Source organism: Psammomys obesus, unplaced genomic scaffold, assembly GCF_907164565.1.
Source record: "Psammomys obesus unplaced genomic scaffold, mPsaObe1.curated_primary_1811, whole genome shotgun sequence".
Lineage (NCBI taxonomy): Eukaryota > Metazoa > Chordata > Mammalia > Rodentia > Muridae > Psammomys > Psammomys obesus.
Window position 1 is genome coordinate 5059539 of NW_026596079.1, and position 26532 is coordinate 5086070.

Consider the following 26532-nt stretch of genomic DNA (forward strand, 5'->3'; position numbering starts at 1 on the left):
GTATAATTTCAGGACACAGTCCAGGCAATCCAGTTGTATAGGCCAGGAGGTCAACCTTTCCTTTGCTGCTATTTTATATATTTTGAGAAGAGGCAAGGCAGCACACCTGTCATATTGTAGGTTTGGATAAAAAATTAATTGAAATATGAATGGCATATTGAATTTATGGATCTGAAAGAAGCAGGAAGGTTGAAGAAAACATGCACAAGAATGGCCAGTCAGTATAGGTGGGAGGAGGCAGCTTAATACAGGTACAGAGAAATGAGGAGATGAGTGGAGATAGAGTGGTAGTCAGAGCTGAGGTTAAAAGCCTTCTAGGAAAGTCTAAGGGGCTGAGATTTTATTTTGTAAATGACGAGGAGAGCACAGTTCTTAGATGTATGGACATCAGAAAGAACTCCATGCTGCCCCCAGATTGGTTGAGAGGAAGCCCGGGGACCAGAGACCGGGGGAACTGATCTAATAATAGAGATCTGAGGTAAACAGGGTTATTTTTCACACCTCACTACTGGCATAAAACTTCCATTCACAAGTGTCAGATGAAAATGAATCTAAGTCGTCATGTCCTTTGTCAGGTCCTCTGTACCTGGGGAGGTGGGAGGTGCTAAGACCTTGGTGCTTCTTATCCCAACCCATACCTGAGCAGCAGTCCCCTGCTGTCACTTATGTGTGCCATTCCTGCCTCTAAACAGCTTCATCGGCCATTCTCTTGGCAACATTATCATCAGATCAGTTCTCACAAGGCCCAGGTTCCGGTATTACCTCAACAAACTCCACACATTCCTGTCATTGTCTGGGCCTCACCTGGGGACTCTGTACAACAACAGCACCCTGGTTAGTACAGGTAAGACCTCTTCACCTTCATTCTCCTCCAGAATTAGGCCGCGGCATCAGGAACTTGGAACTGGAGACAGAAATTAATGATGGAATGTTCTAACTCCCAAGTGCAGGGTGGTGGACAGAGATTTGGTAGGAAATGTGGTACATATATGCAATGGAGTTTTATTCAACCACGAATGGAAATAAAATCATGAAATTCATAGAAATTAACAGACAGAACTAAAAATATCATATTAAGCTAAAATCCAAGCCCCAGACAGCCATAGACTGTATGTTTGCTGTCGTATGTGGAGCCTATTTTCTAATTGTTAAATTTGACTAAGGCCTCTTACTCTTAAAATATTCATTTACTTTCTATAAAATGGGGACTGTGTGTGTCTGCATGCATGTTTGCATATTTGTTTACATTTTTCTAGTGTGTGTATGTATATTATATGTATGTGTATAAACACATATGTTTTATATATGTATGTAAACATGCATGGGATACATGTATGTGCTCATATTTATATTTTATTATCTATTGATTCTATGGCCCTCCTGGATAACAAAAGTTAAAATTCTTAAGCCTCTCATGCAACCTAGACAACCATTTGTATACTCTCTACCATCTCCAGGCTGATTTTAGTTCCTAATAAATTGCAAGTGTTACAAAAGAAATTAATAAACAATGTTTTCTATGTATTTCCCCAATGGTTCTTCATTTCTTTGCAATTAAAATAGTAACTTTTTAAGTTCAAACAAAGAAAAGGGAAGAGAAAAAATTTGTTTAATTCTTGGTATGTTGACTGCAGACATGGCACTCACCTGCGCAGGGCTCTGATTCATGTGGGGTGCACATGCTACACGCTTTAACGCATGTGTAAGTGGGTGAACGCATATTGACGATTCAAAAGGAAAGTTACAAGGCAAACTAGCCACCATCTATTCCAGATCATATAGAATTGAACTAAATTCTATTACTTCTGGCTTGCCCTCTGTTTTGAGGTCCTCACAACTTCAACGGTATTGTAAGAGAAGCTGGGGTTACAGAGTTTAAGGAACGCTACGGATGCATCTTAGGGTACAGCGCTTGCCTAGTGTTCATATGGCCCTGGGTTTGATCCTCAATACCACAGAAAAGAATGAAGAGGAGAGAAAATAAGGACATGGAAGGAAGAGGAGGAGGCTGGAGGGGGGGAAGAAGAGGAGAGAGGCTTGATGTTTTATGGAACATGAGCAGCATTTGCATCTAAGGCAGAAGGTCTGGTGTAGGTAATGACCTGGAAGGTTGGTTTCATCAGCAAACTGATAGAGAGTCTCAGGGAAAGAACCACAGCACTGCCCAGTGCAAGGTGGATGCAGTGCCAGGTAACAGCCAGATGATGAAGGACCTTAAGTTACGCAGGAAGATGCTAGAGACGCACGCAGCACAGACAACATAGACAGTGCTAAATGGGTTTTAGCTAATGGTTTTGTGTTCAAAAGAACACCCAAGATATTTGTTCATATACAGCAATGGTTAGTGTGTTGAATTATTTTTCTTTTGATATGTTTTCATTAATTGTTTTCAAGTTTCATACACGCAGACAATGTATTTTGATCATTTTCACCTCCTACTCCTCAAGATCCACCCATTCACATCCTATAGACTGGAAGAAAAATATATCACGGCTATACATCTGACTGAGGGTTAGTGTCTAGAAAATACAAAGACCTAAAAAGCAGTAAACAACAAGAAAACAAACAGCCCAATTTAAAAATAAAAACAGGCTTTAACACTGAACAAATGTGTTTTCAAAAGATGAAACGTGACTGTGTATTTACTGATTAGCTATATCCATTATGTGGCATTGGGCTCACCTCTAACAAGCGCTCTCTCCCTGTTAATCTTCAGTCTTCCTGGTATTTCCCATTCACTCTGGGACTTTCTTCAAAGTGTGACTTAGATTCATGATTATTCTTGCAAGTATCTTGAGGATGATCCCTGTGCCCATGACTCATTCGGTAGTTTTATACATAACAAGACTTATATACACATGAAGTCTTCCCTTTGGCATAAACCCAAAGCTGTCTTTGAACAAAGATAAATTAATTTAGGCACCTCCCCACATGGAAACTTGAAATATAAAAAGTTTTAAAAAGACGCTGAGACCCAACTCACCCAACACAGAATACCTAAAGTAAGTCCACGTGTTTCATATTACTTTTTTTATACACATGCGGCCTTCTACATATAAACCACCTTGGGCCTATGTGTATGTCCCCCACCCACCACACACACATACTTTCATGTTGTCTTCATGCTTTTATGGAAACTTTCCTTGGTTGTTGATACAGATACTCTTTAAGTATCTGCTTAAACACTTCATGGGCTCTGTAAGAAATATGTATTCTAGATGTCCAGTCTGTGGGCCTTTCTTGGGTACCCTTTCCCTTGGCTTCCTTTACTGGAGGGGACGGAATGGAGATCAGAGAATGCCTGATTTCGTGGCCTAACATGCCTGTTGCTTTGCCATCTTCCAGGATAATTTTAGACTCCTGCTACCAACAGGGAGGAGAATGTAAATTTGGGGCCTGGGGACACGAGTCAGTAGATAAGAAAACTGGCTGATGAAGTGTGGGGACTTGGGTTCAAGCCTCTAGAACTCTTGTAAAAATCTGTGTTTGTCTCTGCACAGCTGTGGCCACAACCCTGTGAGGAGCGGGGATGGGGATGGGAAGGTTTCCGGGGCTTGCTGCTGTCAGCCTCCCTCCGTGGCCGGTGGAGATGAGTGTAACGGAGCAAGCGTCTGATATTCACCAGAAACCTGATATTCTCCTCTATGTGCACACCCAAATATGACACACACACACACACACACCAAAAACAAATTTAACTATTAAGTATCTGATAAAATTTTCATTGCTCTCTTTATTTTAAGGTAGCTGAAAATATCTTCTCTGGCTTTGTTTTGTTTTGCTTTTTTTGTTTTGTTTTTTAATTTTGTTTTGTTTTTCTTTCTAGATTTATTAGTATGACATGGTCTGTTTGCCTGCACGCCAGAAGAGGGCGCCAGATCTCATTATAGATAGTCATGAGCCAGCATATAGGTTCCTAGGAATTGAACTCAGGACCTCTGGAAGAGCAGCAGGCACTCTTGGCCAGCCTCTGTGCCATATCTCAACCCCTTGCTTTGCTTTTTTAAGTCTTTGTTTTCTTTTTCTCCTCCTAGGCTTGTGGCTCATGCAGAAACTGAAGAAATCTGGCTCCCTTTTGCAGCTGACTTTCAGGGATAACGCTGATCTGCGCAAATGTTTCCTTTACCAACTTAGCCAAAAAACAGGTGTGTGACTCGCTCAGAACCTGAGGCTGACACCTTAAGACAGAGTAGCTTTGGTACTGTGTTTATTTGCTCATGTGAGGTACAGTGAGGCTGTCCAGCAGTGTCTCTACAACCTGCTGAGGGGCCAGGTTGTAGAGGGTCACCCTGCCTTGGCCTGTCTCCTGTGCTGGGCAGGAGGCACAGGGTATGTAGGGTCACTGCAGTCACAGAAGCTGTGCCTTCTACTTCCTGTCAATCCCATGGACCCAGGACCGTGTGTGAGTAGAGCATTGTCTGGGTTGCCACACGAGCCTCCTTTTATATTTTCCCTCACCCTGTGGTGAGGGTGCAGAGCCTAGGTCATGGAGACCACAAGCAGAGGAAAGCGCCAGTCCTGGATCAGTGGTCTGTGTCCAGGAAGGGAGCAGAACCACTAACTGGTTAGCCTACACAGTGCTGCTGCACAGGCAAACTTGCCCGGGTCTATCATAGAAGTCCATATCGATACCCCTGGATCCAGTTCATTTACGCGCTCAAGCCATTCCTTTTGCACCCGTGTCTCCCTGTGCCAAGAGGAACACTCAGTTCCCCCCTGTGTGGAGAAAGAGAGGTAGAATTGGGCGTACAAAGATGCTGAATTGCAGTGATGTCAGCAAAGGTGTCTCAGCTTGTTTCAGCCATGGCGACGTCGAGAGCTGGAGTAGTGGTACAATACACTGTACTGAAGTCGATCACGGGGTCACCTTGGTTTTTTCGGGGCCAACATCAGGCAGCCATTACCCTGGATTCTGCCCCAGTGTGTGAGGCTGAAGTGTGATCTTGGATATGGAGGTGGGGACCTACAGGGAGGGTCAGCCAAGGGCTGTCAGCCATCATCTTGCTCAGCTAAGGGTAGGGTGGGTAAGTAAGTAGGGTAGCTAAATGTAGGGTAAGAAGACAAGCTCCATCTTAAGGCAAGGACCAAGTGCAGTGTCACGCGCCCTGTTCCCAGTTGCCCATGATGAGTACTGAGGGCTGCATCACGGTGCCGAGCTGACATTTGAGTTGGAAGATCTTTTGTTCTCCCTGTAGACAACAATGCAGTAAGGCAAAGCTGGAGGAAACAAGGCTGGAGGTGGGGAGGCAGGAAGCAGGCAGCAGGATCGAAGGCCGCTTTCCTACTGCATGTGACAGCACAAGAGCTGCTAAAATCAGGGGACCAGGAAGAGGGTGAAACAACAACTACAACAATAAAAACTGTTTTTTCCCCATAGGCTTTTTATTTTAATAGTCCACAGGGACATGTTTTGTTCTCATTGGCGGGTACTTTTCTGTGTTTTCTTCAGTGTTCACAGTGAAACTCCTGTGAGCCTCCCCGAGGTCAAGAAATTTATCTTATATCCAAAACACAAAAGGCCTTATATACTGAGTTCCTCTTTCAAGTTTCTCTTGCCTGAGAAGCCTCCTCCTGAGAAGTATGTGGTGACACTCAGAACATCAGGCCTGTGCAGCACGGTGTCTGGTGTTCCTTCACTGCCACTGTCTGGGGAAGACTTCAACACGTGTGCATCCCGGGGGGTGTGTCAGTATAAAGGACGCAGGCAGAAAGTGTTCACCCTCCTTCTTGTTACAGGGCTGCAGTATTTTAAAAACGTTGTTCTGGTTGCTTCTCCCCAAGACCGCTATGTGCCATTTCATTCAGCCAGGATCGAAATGTGTAAAACCGCCCTCAAAGATAGACACACAGGTAAGCTACATCTCCTTCGTAAAGGGAATTTGTAATTTTCAAAGTGAAAGAAAATGGTTGAAAACCTGAGTATATTTGTTAGCAGCAGCTGGGCTCAGGCTCGGAGTAGTACAGCGCTGCACGGATTCTAGAATGGAATGATGGGATAAACTTACTCTCTGGGTATATAGACCCATTCCTGTTAACAGTACAGAGACTTCCCTCAAGTGAGGTGAACAGCCATGTGCTTGTCAGATCTCTGGAAATGGTGAGCTCCATTTGTGTGTTATCCGTGAAAAATGGAAGGGTGGGTACAGACTTGGCAGATGGCCTCTAAGGCTTATTGTCCAGTTAGTGAAGTGAGAAGTAAGAATGCTAAGAGCAAAGTACGGTCTATAAAGAAAGTGAATAGTTTGTCATGCATTCATGTGTCGTGGGAGGGAAATGAGGCAAGGTGTGGAACTACTGGGGTCCAATGGACAAGGGTACCAAGTTTCCTAGGCAACCAGGACCAGGATAGGAGCAAGCATTCCTCTTTTCCTTTGGCTGATTAGTTTATATCAAATAGTTTGCTGCAGTTTCAAAAGCAGCTTTCTTTTTTTGCTGTTGTTGTTATATTCTCTTTTTTTTTTAAAGTACATCAAAGTTCCCCCAAACTAGAAACATTCATATTGAAACCGAAGAGAAATTAAAAAAAAATAACCTACTGTTTTAATACAGAAAATAAGACTGTGATTTTTTACATTCTAGTATGTGTTCTGAAATTAGACTAAGCATGTCACAGAGAATTATTTCTTTTTTATGATTGTTGGCTTTATAAGACAGTCTTACTATGTGGCCCTGGATGACTTGAACTCATTTCATAGACCTATCTGACCTGTTTTCACTGAAATCCTCTTGCCTCTACCACTACATATAGCCTTTAAAACAGAAGCCTATTAAAAATAAACATTTTCCAAAAAGAATTGGAGAGATGGCCCAGGCTCTTTCAGAGGGCCTGAATGCTATCCCAAAACCCACATCAGATAATTCATGGATACCTGTAATTTTAGCTCTAGGAAATCCAGTGCCCTCTCCCACTTTCAAAAATCACTTAGACACACATATCATAAACACACAGACACACAGACACATACACACACACATATACACACACAAACACACACTTATACCTGAAATATAAAGTAGAAAAGTACCAATTTCATAGAGTATTTGGAGAAGTCAAACCTATTTTTTCCACTTATGATCATACTCTACTCCTCCATACCTCCTCAACATTTTCTTCTATTCTCTTTGTAACCATGTGTTAACTTAGAAGTGGTAGATTTACAGGGCTTTCATGTTGTCTCGATGAGCAATATGCTTGAAGACCTGAGCTTAGACCCTAAGAATTAAAAGACTGGGCATGGCTGTATATGTCCGTAATTCCAGTGCTGAGAAAAGAATGGTCTGAGGCTCACTGTTCATCCAGCCTAGCCAATAGTTGAGCTTCAGTCTTGGTGAGAGACCCTGTCTGAAAAGGTAATAGTTTTGCTGACTACTTGAGCTTTGTAAATGTTTAAGAACAAGGTTCCTCAAACTAATTCCCCACATGCTAAACATAACCCACAGCCATACACATTTGCTTACATTGCGAGGTGTGATGATAGTCTTGAGTCATGTGCTGGTGACACACCTGGATATCTTGTGAGCCTATGGCACGCCCTATGTTAGAACAGCAGTGCTGTGCACTGCGGTCTTTCTGTGTCAGGAACAGTTCCATGCCTTTGCACATTTCCTTTCATTGAGGAGGACATAATTCCAGTTTCAGTTTTGCATAGGAAAAGATATCTTCAGGAGGGACTGAAGATGATGCTTTCCCCTAGAATGGGAATGACTCTTGCTGTAGAGTTTCTGAGGATATGTTATACACTACCTCAAAATTATTGCTATGACGAAGCCCTTTATACAGCTCTGTACCATCTTGGAGATGTTTACTTGCTGCTCTTCTTTAAAGAATATTCATTCACAATTTAAATCCTTCCAGTCATAGCGGGAAAAGCAGGCCCCTCTTTTCCTATGCTGTTTCAATTATACTTTTATACAAATTATAAAAGGAACATATCTTAATTCATAAGTTTAGTTGACTACGTGGGAAGAGTTTGTTAATTTTTACTTTTGTTTTCATTAACTACTTGTTAATAATCCTACTTTCTAAAAATTCAGAGCTAAATCTCCCGGCCTCTCTTGTGTCTTTATCAGTTCTTTATTTAGTCAACAAATTGTCTTCATGACAACATTTGTTGTCATGAAGACAATTTGTTCCTACCCTGAAAGTTAAACAACATGAAAGCAGTACTTTGAGAAAAATAATTAAGGATGCATTATGCATATTTAATAATAATTACTGGGAACTCCCTCTGGGTTAAGGGTGACAATGATGTCTCAGCAGAAAATGATAGTTTGAGGGTTTGCTACATTTTAAGTGAATTTGCCTTTTTTATGTGTGACTGAATGGGCCCTATTGCATATAGAATGTTAACAAATTATAATATTGATTGAAAAATACTCTGCTTCTATTTCCACTGCGTTACAACATCCATGTATTATTCTTGTTATAATAGGCATCCTGTGAAAGAGGTACAGACCCTTCTGACCAGACCAGCAAGCATGGCTCCTTATTAACCTATCAGTCATTCCTTTAAAACAAGTTTTATTCTTATTCCTTAAAAATGTCATACAAGTATGCAATGTGCCTTGGTCATATTCACTCCCATTTCCTCCTTCCAACACCCTTCTCCAATCACTCCCCAACACACCTCCCATACAACCTCATGTCTTTCATTTTAATAACCCACTGAGTTCAGTTACTGTTAACCATTTACACATGGGCATGTAATAACCAACTTGGGTGACAATCTACCAGTGGCTATACTTAAACAGAAAATTGAGCCTCCATTCTCAAGTGCCATCAGGTGCCAATATCTCCTCATAGGATGGGACCTCAAGAGCTCCTTCTTTCCTCAAAGAATTCTTAACTGGCTTGGTATTGTGCAGGTAGCAACAGATGTTTTGAGTTCATGAACAGCCATAACTTTTGATTGACTTCAATTTTCTCTCTAAAACCAGCTTTTTCTGCACATGATTTTAAAACATGATGGTCTTCCAGAATATTCTTACCTATTTATTGGTTACTATTCTAAATAAATATTATGGGTTCTTTGGAAGAAGAATTCCTTTTATTCTAGCCACAAGCCATTTTCCCCCATGGACAAATTGGTAAGATTGGGACATGTATGTCGACAAAGAAATCCAAAATTATTTCAGTTTGCATTTTAGCTTCATCAGCATCAAAACTATCAAGACCTTGAAAAAGGATAATAAGAAAATAAAATTTAGTGACATATACTTCAGTGAATTATCCTCTGCACTCAGAGAAACAGCCCCAGTGTTGTGCACTACTGATATTGAGGGGAAGGGAAAGCTGTGAGATTGTTCATGTAGAATGGAGTGATGCCCAGTTTGGGGCTAGGAGACTGGAGCATTCGGTAAAGCGGCCTCTCTCTGTGAGTAGCACACTGGCTTTGTAATACAAGTCTTAGTTTGAATGGACACCTGAAGGCTTATGTACTAACTTTTGATTACCACCTTCCCGACTGAGTCACAAACCACTTTGGCCCTCAAGGTCATCTAAGCCCCTCTATGGCAGTAGCTCTCACCCTTCCTAATACGGTGGCCCTTAATACAGTTCCTCACATTGTGGTGGTCCCAATCATAAAATTATTTTCATTGCTATTTCATAGCTGTAAATTTGCTGCTGTTATGAATTGTAATGTAAATATTGGATGGTCTTAAATCATCCTTGTGAAAGGGTCCTTCAACTGCTGCCCTCCCCCCCACACACACACAAAGGTTGAGAACCAGTTATTTATGGCATAAAGTTTGCCATGAAGATGGTGCAGGAAGAAAGCAGATGGAGGAGATGTGACCTGTGGACTCTGGTAGCCACATTCCTCACTGCCCACTGATTTTTGTTCCAGCATGCCTCTATGCCCTTACTTTATAAAGCAAATCTGTGACTGAGTCACATTTTTAGATATAACACCATCAACTGACACTTTTAATTTTAAAAATAAAGCAACCTGATAGTAACAATTCTGCATTGTCCCACTCATTTTTGTTTGAAATGGGGGTAGTGAAATGATCCTTGTCTTGAACAACTTGTGATAGTAGAAAATGTCTGTTTTTATGACTTATATACATTTGGCTCAGTTTCTTCTGAAGCAGAAACTGAATCTCTGATGACTTTCTCTTGAGTCTTCTTTCTCTTATTCCCATGCTGAGAGACAACATTCCTGTAGGAATCCCTTTCCCTTGTGCTGTATACCAGGCCACTATATCATCTGTGAAAGAAAGAAAGAAAGAAAGAAAGAAAGAAAGAAAGAAAGAAAGAAAGAAAGAAAGAAAGAAAGAAAGGAAAGAAAGAAAGAAAGAAGAAAGGAAGGAAAGAAAGAGAAAAGAAGGAGAGAAAGAAAAGAAAGAAGGAAGAAAGAAAGAAGGAAGAAGGAAAGAAAAGAAAGAAAAAAGAAAATGGCATGCTAATGCTATGAATTGCTAAAGAGAAGTGGGATTTTACTCTTCATTTATTTGCATATTTCTACCTACTAGCATGAGGTTGGAACTCAGTCTATTATGTGCTCTGCCAACACTCATGCAGAGTTGTTCTCTAGACTATATTTCTAAAAACCACTCTGATTTCCTTTATTTCCCCCTCTTTCTAGGGCCAGTGTATGCGGAAATGATCAACAATCTCCTGGGCCCTCTGGTAGAAGCCAAGGACTGTACTTTGATCAGACATAACGTGTTCCATGCTCTGCCCAACACTGCCAACACCTTGATTGGCCGCGCAGCTCACATAGCCGTGCTGGACTCGGAACTCTTTCTTGAGAAGTTTTTCTTGGTGGCAGGACTCAACTATTTCAAATAGCAGCCTCCAGGGAACAGCTTGGGTGACTGGCCAGAGCTGTTTAAGATCAGCTGAGTTCTTAGCTAGGTCATGCTTTTCCACACCGCTGAATTCCAGAGTGGAGTAAGAGAGTGGAAGGTGTGGAGGGATCAAGCTGGGGTGGGGCTGGACACTAGAGATGCTTGTATTTGAGACATTGGGGAAGCTGAACAAACAGTGTAAAAGACAACAATGTTTTCTTGAATTTGTCTAGCTTCCTAGAGTCTCATTCAAGATGTTTCTAGGGACAATATGAGAAAGTAAGAAACAGAACACGTGCCATTGGCGAGCCCAGTGTTATAATCACTATGGCTCATGGGAACTGATCAAACTTAACTAGATTATCCCAATCTGTCACTAGGTCATAGCTTTATCATGTGTTGATTCAATTAAGTGCACACAAACATTTCAGAACTCAGGTTAACTTCTGTGTGGAAGTGGGGCATCTTCCTGTAAATAGAACCCTTAATAGATCAAACATACTACTTGTTCAAAAAAATTGCTATATTCATGTTTTCATCCTCTCCATGTTTTCTAAAGAAAGGGCAAAGGAAAGTGTGACAAATCCACATTTTATCTTGTAGTACCAGTAGGTAGTGTGGCTTAGAGAAAGTGGAGGTGAAGGTGACACTGTTGGTCAATACAGGTTTGGTATTAACAGAAAGAACTGAAGGGAGCATATTGAACAAATTGTTCCACCTACTTCCTTAAACTTTTTCTATGCATTGCCTGGTCTACAGATTGTTTCTGTGAATGCTTACATTTCTTTCTGAAGTAGGGAAGACTGAGAGAAGCTCTACCTAGCAGAAAGAGGCAGTCAGATGAATGTACTCGTGTGTGAAACTACCGCTGATGCACTTCCAAAGAAATGCTGTCCCAGCCCTGAATGCAAGAGCAACTAATCAAAACCCATTAACAGGGCCAGCTGCTTCTCCTCTCCCTGGAAGGAGAAAGGCATCCTAAGAGAGGCATGCTGGGTAAAGAACCTCAGGGGAGCTCTAAGATGGGTGCTGTTATTTTTCAATAGTGATGTCTTCATGCCTTAGGAAAATAAAGGGCTAGGAAAGACCACATTTGTAAAAACTAACAGATAGACACAAGTAAGATCAGAATGGAGAACAAAAGCCAGACTGAAGACCCAACTTAAAGTGTTATTGGTAAGTGACTGATACAGAAGTTTTAAAAATAACCAGGATATTTAAAATGGTCTCTAAGTATAAGTACACTATGTAGGCGAAATGGCAGAAATATGAAAATGTAGCTATAGAGAAGAAATGCATGAAACAGGACAGCATGGATAACAATGCAGAGAAAGCCCCCCCCCCTTTTTTTCAGAAATACCATGTACAGTATGGAAACCTGTCTGCCTGGGCAAATGGACCAGGCTTGCAGGTCACTGATCCCATGAGAAGAAAGCTATGGGAGTCTGGATGCATGTGAGAACTGTATGTCCACACACATTCCATAAATTCAGACCATGGAAAATAAGTTCAGACTGGTAGTTTGTAGGACAGTAAACTTGGGGGTGGTATTGGGAGGAGACTGAAGGCTTTGCAAAGGTGGACCTCCCTACGGTGATTTCAGGGTTTCTCTATGGATCATTTCTGAATTTCTTGATATCCTGGTCTCAAGGCATGCATTTCTCATTGGGCCTTTTCCTGATATCCTGAGTCAGGCTTTGGGACAGACTCTGTCTACTCGATGTCACTGACATGCTGGTATTGTTTCTTGGAGAATGTTTTTCTCCCAGGACCTTCTGACCCAGACAGCTGCTGCTCCTTAGTGCGGCAAGGTCAGTCTGTAGCAAGTTCTTCCTTTTGGCTATGTGTAGAGCCCTGCCCGTCAGGTCTGATATGCTCGTCTTGCGTTGTGTTTCCAGTCCTCATCTGCAGCATTTGTCAACCCCTGGTCATTTGGAAAACCTTGTAGTATTTATGGAGCCAGAATGAATTTGATGACCATCGTCTTTTCCAATAATCAGATGCCATTTTTAACTTCAATGTGCTGTCTGGACATAGTGAGAACTAATGGCAATAACTGTCCAGCTGCATGGCACACCTCTTTTAGGTGTCCTGCTGTCTTTGTAAACCCTATCTGGCCACTGAGAATCCATCATCATCATGTAGAAAGTGTCTTCATGTATTGTAAATAAGAGCGTCAAGTATCACCTGTCATGCCTCATTTGAAAAGGCTTTTATATGTCTCTTTCTATTAAAGAATATATATATAATATATAAATATATAATAATATGTGTATAATGTAAACATGGACATTCTATTATTGGTTATAAACATGACAAACAAAATGCCTGCCAAGGTAATGATCCAGTATGTCTCCATCCTCAGTTCTATTTTGGGGTTTTGTTTGTATGATTTGAAACTTGCCCAAACTAGTTAGAAATAAACATTACTGACCTGAGATTACTTGGAATTTGTTGTTCATGAACCGAATAAATCCACAGAAGGAGATAGAAACCTAAAGCAGTCTGAAGTCAAGTAATGACCCCAGTGGCAGCTGAAATCAGGTGCAGTGCTGAGGACACAGGGAGAGATGAAAGGAAAAACACATCTTACACAGTTAATTCCGTGACTTTCTGAGCTTCTGTATATGCCAGATAGGAACTCACAGATAACACGTGGAGTATGATGCTTAGGAAATAAAGAGTAGCACACCGGTTATTATGACCTTACAAAGAAGAGCTATGCTAGAGCTATGGTCAGGAGCAGGGTGTCATAGAATTCTAATCGCCATTTTCTGGGGAAAAACAAGCAGATAGTTTTGAAAGTGCGACTCTATAAAGAGGAGACCATTCTTCTGCATGCCCAGCTATCATTGCATTTTTTTAAATGATGGCATTCCTCTGCTAAATATATCTGTATGAGGGTCTCTTCTCTGCTGAGATGCATTGGTAAGTCTAGTAGCACATGGCTTAGGCAAAAAAAAAAAAAAGTGATAATTAAAGTTGGTGGGCCTACAGGCAGGATTCCTGCCTATGCCAGAGAAGGTAACTGCTCTTAGGAATTCTCCCTTGGAGAAACTTGATGTTTGAGATTTAATAGGAAGGCTGACCCAAGAGTAGGTCTGGTAAAGGTCTGTTTGGGGTAACCTCTAACAAAGGGAAGAGAATAACCAAAGAAATTAAGGGGTAGAGAGAGAGTTGTGGATAAAGAAAGCAGGAAGAGAGGCCAATAGCGTATTAAAGGACAGATGGTGAATATTTTTTATTTTATCTTTTTATTAATTTCACTTTATTCACTTTGTATCTCCCCATAAGGCCCTCCCTCCTCCCTTCCTGATCCCACTCTCCCTCCTCCTTCACGCATGCCCCTCCCCAAATCCACTGATAGGGGAGGTCCTCTTCTCCTTCCTTCTGATCTTAGTTTATCAGATCACATCAGGAGTGACTGCACTGTTATCTTCTGTGGCCTGGTAAGGCTTCTCCCCCTTCAGGGGGAGGTGATCAAAGAGCAGGACAATCAGATTATGTCAGAGGCAATCCCTCTTCCCATTACTATGTAACCCACTTGGGCACTAAACTGCCATGTGCTACTTCTGTGCAGGGGTTCTAGGTTATCTCCATGAATAGTCCTTGGTTGGAGTATGAGTCTCTGGGAAGTTCCCTGTGTTCAAGTTTTCTGGTTCTGTTGCTCTCCTTGTGGGGTTTCCGTCCTCTCCAGCTCTTACTATTTCCCACATCTTACATAAGATTCCATGCACCAGATGGGGTGAATATTTGATCAATAGTGACAAAAGGAGACGATTTCCACATCCATGCAACATTTTCTTCATTTGTCAAGAGGAAGTTATCCCCGTGAACTCTGATTGGAAGGGACTCTACTTGGAAATGAGATGCCCAGTTGCCAATCCTGCCCCAGTTTGTTATCATACCCCTCTACTATGCTGGTTTTAGGGATCCTTGATCTCCCACCCCTGCCTGAAGTCCATCAGCATGCTCTCCCCACCACTCATTACTGAACTTTCCCTTTGAGGTGCATAGCATACACCATTGAGAAGCCTGAGAAGATGACAGCAGACATGGTAAGAGAAAACATAGAATGGCTGCTTAAAAAATCTGAGTCTCTCTTTTATTAATTAAGAATTTCATATTTGTATCTAATAGAATATGACCATATACACTTTTTTCCCAATTCCCTCTTCATAGTTCTCTCAAATCATCCTCCAGTCCCCCCCCCAACCTCATGTCCTTTAAAACTATCTCATAATTGTGGTTATGTAGTAGTGCCTATATGTGCCTGTATGTGTGGCTATCCATTGAAACCTTTGAGTAACTACACACTTAAAGGAGAAGAATTCTCACTTTCCCAAGACGCTATTACCTGCCAGTAGCTACCTGGTAAGGAGTGGGGCCTAAAGATCAGCTTCCCCGTCTATGTGAGAGTTTTGGTTGGCATTAGCTTGTTTAGTTCTTGTGGAAATGACCAGAGTTGGTGTGAATACGTGAACATGGTAACCATGTCATATCCCCACAAACACGTTTCATAACATTCTTTCCTATCGCCCAAGCCCTTATATTCTTGTTTTCTTGCATTACTGCAATGCTCCTTGAGCCTGGTCTGATCTATATTGATATAGATGATCCACTTGGGTTGAGCACTCTGACCATTTATTCATCTCTGTGATGACTGCTGTCCACTGTACAAAGACACTGCTTGTCTGACTGAAGTTGAGAGCAGTCCCCTGCCTATGGGCATAAACATAACTATTTAGAAGGCAATTTGACCAACATGACCATTTAGTAAAATAAATGAGTATGTTCTATCTTAGTGCTTATGTCACCTCCTGACATGAGCTTTGACCAACATTGCAGTACTATGCATGGAATTCCTTTCTGTGGAGAAGGCCTAAAAATCCAATTAGAAAGCTACTAGTCATGAAGTATTGCATACATTATGAACAAATTATATTGGAGGTGAAGTTATGTGTTTATTTAGGTATTCTGGAGTTGAGGTTTGAACATTGAGCCTTCACGCTATTCTTTGGCTATGGTTCCCTCAATCCAGAGTTAACTGGAAAAGATACAGTTTTAAAACATTGAAGCCAGATTACTTCCAAGTCATACATAATCTTGTGAAGTTCTATTTTAACATCCTGTGCAAAACATCTGCCTAAATAATAAATTAGATGACACAGAAAATATTTTCCACCAACAAAGGTGGTGTCACAAATCATTTTCACTGACAGAAGCTAGTAGATGGAGTGTTCCATTATTGGCAGATCATCTGTTTTGCTCCATCTCTCCATCTCCAAATTGTCTTTTCTCCTTCTTGCTACAATATAGTTTCTGAAACCGTGATATATGTACTTTCTATTATTCATATTCCAGGCTAGCAGACATGTATTCATCCACAAATGAAGTCCCTTTACAAAAGGGCTTGAAGCACCACTAAATTGTTTGTAGAGAAGATATTCCTATGCATAATAAATCTAAGCCCCAATATATTGTCATTAGCTTGTGTTCACGGTCTTATAAATTCATTAATCCTTGAGATTTCCATCACATTAACATTTCACTCATATGTACACATCATTCCTCAAGGCAAGCATCATGTGTAATCCATTAATGAAAACCTGAGGCTCAATCTTGCTTGGAAGAAAATGGGGATGAGAATGGTGTGGGGGTTTTTTTTGTTTTTTTTGGGGGGGGTTGTTTCATTTGAAAAATCCCATTTTTTGAAAGCCTATGCATTTTTTTATCCAGTTCTTAATCTCAGCAACAGCAACTGAAATTGATGCAGAAACAACTCAACATTGGGTGTGCTGATTTCCTGAGCTTCTGAATTCACAGAATAAGTAGCATCATGAGAAAATAAACTGCAACAGAGTTTTATGTCATGAGAAGAGCCTGTCTTCTCACTTATGAAATAGATTTTGAAAATGGTTATTTAAAAGCAGTTCAGAAATGGATGAGACAGAAGAAATTAATCTGAAGCAGAGAAATTGCTACATCAGGAATTTGGAAATCTGGAGGAAGCTTGGAAATATTTTGTAGCAAAAAGGTTACTGGGAGCAGTTTTATTGGAATAAGAAACATTTTATGTGACTTACAAGTGATTTATAGGATGGTATGAGGGACAGTCCTGTGTCTAAAAATTTTGGCTTAGGCTTTTATCAGTTGAAATATTCCTTCTTGACTCCCAGGTGTTTCTACCCTGCACATTTTCAGGATATTTCAGTGTGCAATTCATTAGATTATAATTTTTCTACTCAGGGCACATCATTAGCCATTACAAAAAGTTGAGAAAAGGTACAATACACATCTAGGAAAAGAATTACATCTAACAGTGTTTGGAAGCTGAAATTTGTAAATATCAATCCAATTTCTTTATATTGCTCCCAACTACAGAGATATTTTTAAATGTCTTTTAGTTCAGGCTAAATTATTGCACATGAAAAATAATTTTTTTCTCATCCTTCATACCCCAAGAAATTTTAATCATAAGGTACATCTAACATTGTATGCCTATATGTTTTTGAATATGCACACACACACTTATAGAAAGGAAAATAATTACATTATTTTACATTTAAAAAGCATAGTTCACATAGTCATAATAATTTCCCATGTTTTGCTAAAAAGTCTATGATCTTTTAACCATTATTTTCACATTACTCACTCTCAAATGTATTTCTTTTATATTTGGTATTTCCTTGGATTTTTGCTAACTATAGCTGGTTATAGAAAGTATTGTGTTAGAATGCTTCCTTAAATACGGTGGGAGGAAAAGATGGATACTTAACTACCCCAGGATAGAATAAACTAAGAGTACTGGGGGGAACCATAAGAACATGATCCTGTGGCTCTAGCATTGAGCCATACTCCTAACCTTGGGCTTTTGGTGTTCTGTGTGAGTCTGGATACAGGTGAGTGATTTCCAGGAGATGTCACAGTGGTGTAAACTCTACCTCTCAGGTAGGATTGCAATACTTTCTTGCACACAGCCACCATTCCTGTACCAGTGTCAAGGTGGGAGATTATGAGAGATGAATGGTCCATGTCAAAATCCAGTCTATCAAGGAGCTCTTCCTGCCTAGAGACATACAAATTGGCTGTAATGTATAATCTTTGGATGCTCTAAAGACTCTAAGGGATGCTTCTACATGTTTTCCCATTTAACAGACAAACTATAGTTTTGCAAGCAAATAAGAGGCACATAGTGGCTTCCACAAGCATGGCCTTGCTTAGACAAAGAACTGCCTTGGACTAATGTCCACTGATGGCATGGGATAAGGTTATGAGATTGCTTATTTTAACTTTTATTTCCTTTTTCAAATAATGCCTATTTTCAAATGATGAAGAGAGTTAAGGTATTTTGTCATGGTCTCAAAGACAGAACTTGTTTGTATAGCCTGATTTCACTGTGATTTCTAACTCATCTTTACTCTGCTGAAAAAAAAAAAAAATATATATATATATATATATACAATAATCAGTTTCCTAAACATCCTTGCAAATTGTCTGTGATACAAAAACCTTAGTCACTCATGCCAGTAAGTTTCACTATTTTTCTACATTTGCTTCCTGGTTGGCATTTTGTGTAACATGTGATGTGAATAAATGATTAACAAAATAACAATAATAAAACACCTTTAATTCTTTTATGAGAACCTGCGTGTCCGAGATATATATCTACTCTTTGGGAGTATAGTTGGGCTTTGTGTGATTCAGCATTCCAATATAACAAAGTGGTGGATACAATCAACTTTAAATGAGGGAAAGCTTCCCGGTGCAGTTTCAGATGGTTGAGTCCATGGCTCTCCTTGCCTGAATGTTTTGAGACTGTAGTAACAATATGTGGATAAGCAAAGCTGTTCACCTTGTAATATCAGAAAGAAGGGCAACCGGGATCCTAATAGTCTCTTTAGAAAGACACCCTCATGACCTAAATAAATTTCTTCCACTGGTCCTCATCTCTAGAAAGCTTTATCACTTCTCAAATAATCCCAAAGATGGGTGTCCAAGCCTTTAACAGATGGCCATTTAAAATGTAGATCATTTTAAAGTTCAAGAATTTCTTTTTATAGTTGATCAAAAGACATATGCAACATGGGTGCTATTGGGGTGCCTACTCTACTACAAAAGTCTTAGGATGTTTTGGTGTGGCTGGTAGTACAGAGGAGAACTCTCAGCTGGATCCTAGAAGGATATAGTTGGGGAATAGGACAAGGCATCTAACGACTGAAAATTCTAGTACTTATATGTCTGTTCAATGAACTCAATTATGCAGAGATTTTCATATTTAGAGATACACATAGGACTCTCAGGAACCGTGTCCCTGATCCCTGGGTGGTGATTCTGTTGAATGTACCATGTGCTAAGAACAAGTCTATCTATTGTTTCCTGCCCTAATTAAGGCCATCAGGCTATCTCCATTCCCAGGAGAAATTACCTGCAACAATAGCCTTGGCATACTGATAATTTCTCTTGAGCTCTGATCAGAGGACCATAGCTGGACAACCGAGGTAAAAACAGAGGTTCTATGACCTGGATCATTAGGTCACTCTTCAGCAATGCAGTCCTAAAGGAGGGGTGCCAGGGATGAGAAAGACAGAAAGGTAGATTACAGAGAAGATAAAATCTGGAGTCTTGATCTTTTGCATAAATTTTGTTTGTGACAAGCAAGTTTATAAGTAAAAAAACAAAAGAAAAAGTACAGCATCTTATTTACAGGGTAAAAACCAGACAAGGTCAGAGGAGAGCTAAGTCAGACAATGTTGGCAAAGACAACTTGGGATACCTCACACACATCTGCCTTGGGATTGATAACCACAGCCCAAGAGGAAGCATCAAATCCCCAGAAGCTGCAACCTCAACTCCTGTGAGGCACTGGCTCCAGTATTAGACAGGCTTTCCATGTCCGTGTTCCTAGACATGGGGTCAGATCTAAGGCTCCCTTGTCTTTTAATCAGAGCCTCTGAGAAAATTTTGTGTTCATCTGGCTCTCCACAGTTCCATATGCCAGACAGTGACTTTGGGTAGGCAGATTCATGGAGGAGAGAGGAATAAAGCAGGTCAAAGTACCTTCGCTTTTTCTCAGTTATAAACTGAACTGTAGTGAGAATCAGTTTACAGTACGAGAAGTAAATACAGTCACGTAGGTACATGCCAGAGACATAGCAAAGGATACTGGTGAGAAGAGGCTCTACCTGCCAGTCATCTTACCCCTGAAGCTTCCTGGGCTCTTAATGCTGTCTCTGTGAGAGCATCACACTGGGTCTCCCACGAGTTACAATGGAATCTACATCAGCATCGTGCTACGTTCCAAAATGCTAAAATGCAAGAGGCTTAGTTTATGCTTTTGTTTCAAGATATCTTTTGCTCCAGACAAGGGTTTATACATTGTGTCCCATAATTAGACAGAATGAAGCCAAGATTCTAGAAAGATGAACAAATGGTTCCCTGTTCCCTATATCAAAGTTAAGATGTATCCAGCCCTGTCTCATCCAAACCTTCTAAGGGTCTCTTGAATCTGAAGTTGTACAAAACTCTATGGAAGTCACATTGACTTATAATCCCAGGTAACAAATGATACTCTTGTACATTCTTCCCTAATGAAACTCACATTCACTGAGATGGACAGAATGAGCCAATGAAGAGCAGAGAGCTCCAGTGTCTGACTCAGATTCAGTTACTGGTGGTAGAAGTAACAATTCTCCAGTCTCAGCCTTATGTCTAGTTACTGAAGATGTAATGGCTCTATAAATAGCACTTCCAATGCAGAGAGGCAGTGAGAGCCATGGAAGCAATTTCACAATTGTTCTGAGACAGAATAATTTCAGAAGCCATTTAGTCAATTAAAATGTGCTATCTAGAGTTGGTTGTAGAGACAATTAGGAAAGACATTGTTCACTGCCCATCAACTTGGGTAACTTCCTCATCCTCAAATCCATGATTTTATTCATGTCAGAAGGCTATGTAGACTAGGGTCAAGTGACTTGCTTGGAGTTCACAATGGGTGAGTCTCTGAAGTTCTTCCTTACATCCTATGATAACATGCAATGTTTTGCTGCTTCTGAAGCCACCTCAGCTCTCCTACCTCATCTTATCCTCTCCCCCACATACCTCCAACTTTCTTCTTTGTTCTCTTTTGTTCCTCATGCAGGCTTCTTTGTAGGTGCACCTGAGTCCATAGGTATCCTACTGCCTAAAGCCTCTCAGTGGGAATTCTCTCATTTTAATGTTGTCCCCAACTAGCTAACGACTTGCTTTTTACCTTTCACCTGGATGTCATTGCAAAGTCAATCTCTCACCGAAATTTTTCTTGGTGACTCGATTTCAAATTTCATAGGTTTTTAACCCCATTATGGAAATTCTAGTGTCCATGTCCTACAATTTATTTCTCGGAATTTACCATTCTATAGTTTATTATCCATTTCACTTGTTCATCTATTTTTTTTAAGATTTATTAATTATATATATACTTCTGCCTGCATGTTTGCCTGCATGTCAAAAAAGGGCACTAGATCTCATTATAGAGGGTCATCAGCTACCATGTGTTTGCTGGGAATTGAACTCAGAACCTCTGGAAGAACAACCAATTCTCTTAATCTCTGAGCCATTTCTCCAACCCCCTCATTCATCCTATTGATACTCTTTCCTCATATAATTGTCACCTTCATGAAGGCACGCAGTCTGTTTGGCTTTTGAGTTCCTGTGTCTGGTTGTGCAATAGGCCCTGAATGAAAATAGAGACAGAAGATGGATGAGTTTGTATCTGATGCACATTTGGGGCTCAACGGATTCTGAATAGCAAATCCCTAAGCCCATTGTATTTCGGTTAAATATACAGAGAGTTGCCAGGACTTCTGTAACTAGCTTTGTTTTGGCATAAGGATTCATTCCAATGCTCTCTCATGAGCCTTCTCTCCTAACAACAGGAAAATGTACAGCTCATCCAGTGAGTGTTAAGTACAGCACATCAGGAGTTGTTTTTCTGGGCTTTATATGCCTAGTACCATGCAGGTATCAGAGGCATGGTTACCTATGGCCTGCAGAGGGCTCTCTCAGCCTGGAAACTAGCAAAAAAATGCTCCCAGGAACTCAGTATCCTGCTTTCAAAGGATGTGACTGAACTCGTTGTAAGAAAAGGATAGAATGATACTTAGTTTTAAAAACAAAAAGAAGGAAATTCAGGTATGTTTGTGATGGGCAGTAACTGCTTTGGGTGTGCAACTGTTTCTAGCACAATGAGTGCATTCTAACGTGGTCCACAGACTCTCTCAGAAGTATTTTATGAAAGCCATGTGTGAGCTATCAGGAACCTGTGTATCAGTCATATGCTTTTCCTACTTGAGGTTGGTTGGTTGTTGCTTTGAGCTGGACCGCACTCCTATCAAGATATTATACCTATGTACCCTGGAAGGATGGCTAATCCTTTTGGCTAATGGGGAATGCCTGTGAGACGAGTAAAGCACATTTCCAAAGAAGCCTGTGAGCACATTTTCATTAAATTAATAAGACCCACCTCAAATGAGGACAGCACCATCCTATAGTCCTGGACTCCAGATAGAAGAAAAGGAGAGGAAGAGAGAGAGCCTACAAGTGTAGGTAACACCATGACTCCCTCCTTTCTTGCTGATCTTGCTCTGCCACACGCTCCCCGCTATGATGGACTGACACCTCTGAAGTACCACTTTTTAAGATGTCTAACATCTATGTAGTTGTAATGATACAAAGCTAACTAATGCGGAAGGTATCAGTTTCACTTCAAAGGATTTCTATTAGTAAGGGCAGAGGTAGAATTCTAATGAGATTGGTTGTGATTCATTATTTCACATAAAAAGTAGTTGTTGAATCCTAGCAATGTTCTGTATTATGTTTGAGCACTTGCCCGTTCATAATCAGCAGCCTAAATAGGCAAGATCCCTGCTTCCATGCATCTTTTGTACCAATGAGGGATTGTGTAATGGTGACAACCAGGATAGCTAAAGAAAGATGGTGCCTTTCCCATAAACACTCCTATTATTTCAGTTATCTTTCCTGTTAGGATTATTCATCCCTCACCATTCTTTGTTATGTACTATACCTCTCGCACAGGGCACAACAATTTGGTCCCAATCATATCATTGAGACTGCCTCCTCCTTTTAATTACGATATGTCCTTCTTCCCTATTAGAGGAGAACTGTCACACTGTGGCAGCAGTTAGACCTTTACTGAGAATGTCATACACATTGACATTTGTCTTTCTGCTTCCTTTTTCATGTACAACTGCACAGCAGCTGTATGAACAAGATTCCAGGGAGATTCAAATTCTCTCTGTATAACTGAAATACTCCCGCCCTCACGATCCTTCAGTTTAGTCAAGCAGCCCAATCTTATTGATCTTGGAACATGGATAAGGGTAGAGAATAAAAAATAAAAAGGAAAAATTCTACAAAGAAATAAGCTAGGAAGGTAAATAGCTCTCTAAATCTCTCCCATTCAGATTCTCACTTCTCACCCAGGGTCGTTCTCCTTGCTTAGTTTCTTTAGGTGTGCAGATTTTAGTATGTTTATCCTATATTATATGTCTAATATCCACTAATAAGTGCGTATATGTCATGTGTGTCTTTCTGACTCTGGGATTCCTTTGCTAGTTCTGATCACTTTCCTGCAAATTTCATGATTTCCTTGTTTTTAATTACTGAGTAGTATTCCATTGTGTAAATGTGTCATAATTTCTGCATCCACTCCTCTGTTGAGGGTCATCTGGGTTGTTTCCAGATTCTGGCTATTATGCATTAAGCTGATACGAACATGGTTATGCAAATGTCCTTGTTGTATAGTTGAGCATCTTTTAGATATATGCCTAGGAGTGGTATAGCTAGATCTTGAGGTAGCACTATTCCTGTCTAAGAAAACACCAGATTGATTTCCAAAGTGGTTGTACAAGTTTACATTCCCACCAGCAATGGAGGAGGTTTCCCTTTCTCCACATCCTCTCCAGCATGTGTTGTCACTTGAGTTTTTGATCTTAGCCATTCTGATGGGTGTAAGCTGAAATATCAAGATAATTTTGATTTGCATTTTCCTGCTGACTAAGATTTTGAACATTTCTTTAAGTGATCAAGCCTCACTCAGAAAGGCAAATGGGACCAACATCAGAAGAGGGAGAAAACAGGGAAGAGGGCAGGAGCCTACCACAGAGGGCCTCTGAAAAGACTCTACTAAGTAGGGTATCAGTGCAGATGCTGAGATTCATAGCCAAACTTTGGGCAGAGTGCAAGGAATCTTATGAAAGAAGGGGGAGATAGAAAGACCTGGAGGGGAAAGGAGCTCCACAAGGAGAGCAACAGAACCAAAAATTCTGGGCACAGGGGTCTTTTCTGAGACTGATACTCCTACCAAGGAGTAGTATTTATGGAGATAACCTAAAACCCCTGAACACATGTAGCCCATGGCAACTCAGTCTCCAAGTGGGTTCCCTAGTAATGAGGACAGGGACTGTCTCTGACATGAACTCAGTGTCTAGTGCTTTGATCACCTTCCCCTGAGGGGAGAGCAGCCTTACCAGGCCACAGAGGAAGATAATGCAGCCAGTCCTGATGAGACCTGATAGGCTAGTGTCAGAGGGAAGGGGACAAGGACCTCTATCAGTGGAGTTGGAGAGGAGCATGGGAAGAGATGAGGGAGGGAGAGTGGTATTAGGAGGGGAAGGAGGGGGCTACAGTTGGGATACAAAATGAATAAACTGTAAATAATAAAAGATTTTAAATTAAAAAAAATCTCACTACTCTCCCCAACTGAGAATACATAAGCAAATACTATTTCATGTAAACCTTAGAGGCATCTTTATCCAAACCTAATCTTATTTCCAACATTTATTTCCACCAAGGCAAAGCAAGCATCAGTTGACATACCGTGTGAATATAATACAAGAAAATAACTCCCTCCCTTTGCTTCCATTCCTCAGACCACAGAGATGAGAGTCTCTAACCAGAGAATTAGAAAACTTACAACAGACATACTCCAAAGCCTCCAGAGTCCCATGATCTACTATCCTCTGTCTGTTCTGGTGCCTAGAATCTTCAAGTTGTAAAGCTTTGCCATTCTTGCTTCTTGGGAAGTATTTGCTGACATGGAGCATTGGAAGCTTTTAGGCAAAGATCCATGTGTTTGTGGGTGGAGAATCATGAAAGGGTGAACATTCATGGAGAAAGGGGCCTTACAAAAGTACAGATGTATCAGAATGCTGTTCTGGAGAATGGCTCAGTGTGTTTTCTGCCTTGGAAGGTACAGTAGTTTGGGTTGTGTAAAGTCTAGATGTGAAACACGAAAACTGTCACAAATACTGTATCCTCACTAGAAGAGGAAGTGCACTGCCATCGTGGGCTGTAGTTCCACACAGAGGCAGATCCTGCAATGTGGGTACTGGATACTCAGCAGAGGTCTAAGTAATACAATAACTAGATGCAGAAAACATTAGAAGTGGTGATACCATCAACCCAACTTTTGTGCCGATGGCCACGGACTGAATAAGTTTCCATCTTGGACACATTGCAGAGGTCATTCCTTTGTTCCTTATTATATGAAAAATCTCAGCATTTTCAAAGCTTGAGAGCTTCCTTTGAATTATTTATTTATTCACTTTATTTTGCAAGTGAGAAAACAAAACAAAGAACAACAGTGACAATAAAAAACCAAGACTCAGGAAGGATACCTCAAAGCTCCAAACGCACTTCACCCTGAAACTCCTTGGAAGTCAGGAAAACTTTGATCATGCTAGACCCCTGTAGCCATCAATGCATATGTTTGATGCTCACTGACGGTGTCTCAGTCTGAATTACACACCTGCTCTTTCATTACTGGGAAGTCCCATGGTAGGGAGGGTTTTCATAAAGTTCTTCACCAAGATTTACTTTCTTCCATCTTGTATATTAAAAAATAAAACAAGCAAGAAGTAAACAAAAATCCATGCCTGGCTGAAGATCAGAGTGTTTTTCTTCATGTTTTAATCAGCAGGCTCCTCTATGCCCTTTGGTTGTGAGAATCTATATTGTAGTCTCAGAATTACAAGTCATTAAGTCTCAGGATTGTAGGCTGAGCATGAACATTTGTTATTTATTTATTTATTTTTATTTATTTTTTACCATCCTCAGGCCTGCTGTCATGTGTTTTCCAATAAAAGTTGAAAAGCCTTTGGCCAATTCTCCTCTTTACATGTCCTCCCTATCCTCATCAAATCACTCGCTCTATAGTCTGTCTTTTTATTTTTCTTTCTTTCTTTTCTCAGCAAAGGATAACAATTAAGAAAGAGTCCAGATATTTGAAAATAGATGCTGGACTCAGAATATAATGGGAAAAATTCAGTCTGTCCATTTGTAAAGCACTCATTTCACAGTCTTTTTTTTTTTTAATTATTTTTTTCTTTTTAGTTACATTTTGTTAACTCTGTGTCCCAGCTGTATCCCGCTCCCTCATTCCCTCCCCAACCCCACACTCCCTCCCTGGTCTCCTCCCTGCCCCTTTCCAAGTCCACTGATAGGGGAGGACCTCCTCCCCTTTCATCTGACCCTGTTTTATCAGGTATCTTCAGGGCTGGCTGCAAAGTCCTCCTCTGTGGCCTAACAGACTGCTCCTCCCCGGGCGGGGGGGTCAAACAGCCTGCCCTTGAGATCCTGTTAGAAATAGTCCCTGTTCCCCTTACTTTGGAAAACTACTTGGTTACTGAGCCTACCCCGGGCCACATCCGAGCAGAAGTTCTAGGTTATATCCATAGA

The 26532-nt window shown here is 40.7% G+C and overlaps 1 protein-coding gene across 1 annotated transcript in view; it reads left to right on the forward strand.

The window, feature by feature from the left end:
• The window catches only part of Fam135b (family with sequence similarity 135 member B), a 175987-nt gene extending 162759 nt beyond the window's left edge, over positions 1–13228 (forward strand). Inside the window, exons 16-19 of the mRNA XM_055626711.1 lie at positions 693–844; positions 4035–4145; positions 5737–5850; positions 10590–13228. Coding sequence (XP_055482686.1) covers positions 693–844; positions 4035–4145; positions 5737–5850; positions 10590–10795 — 583 coding nt within the window. The 3' untranslated portion in view covers positions 10796–13228. The remainder of the gene's footprint in view (positions 1–692; positions 845–4034; positions 4146–5736; positions 5851–10589) is intronic.
• Positions 13229–26532: the final 13304 nt, after the last annotated feature.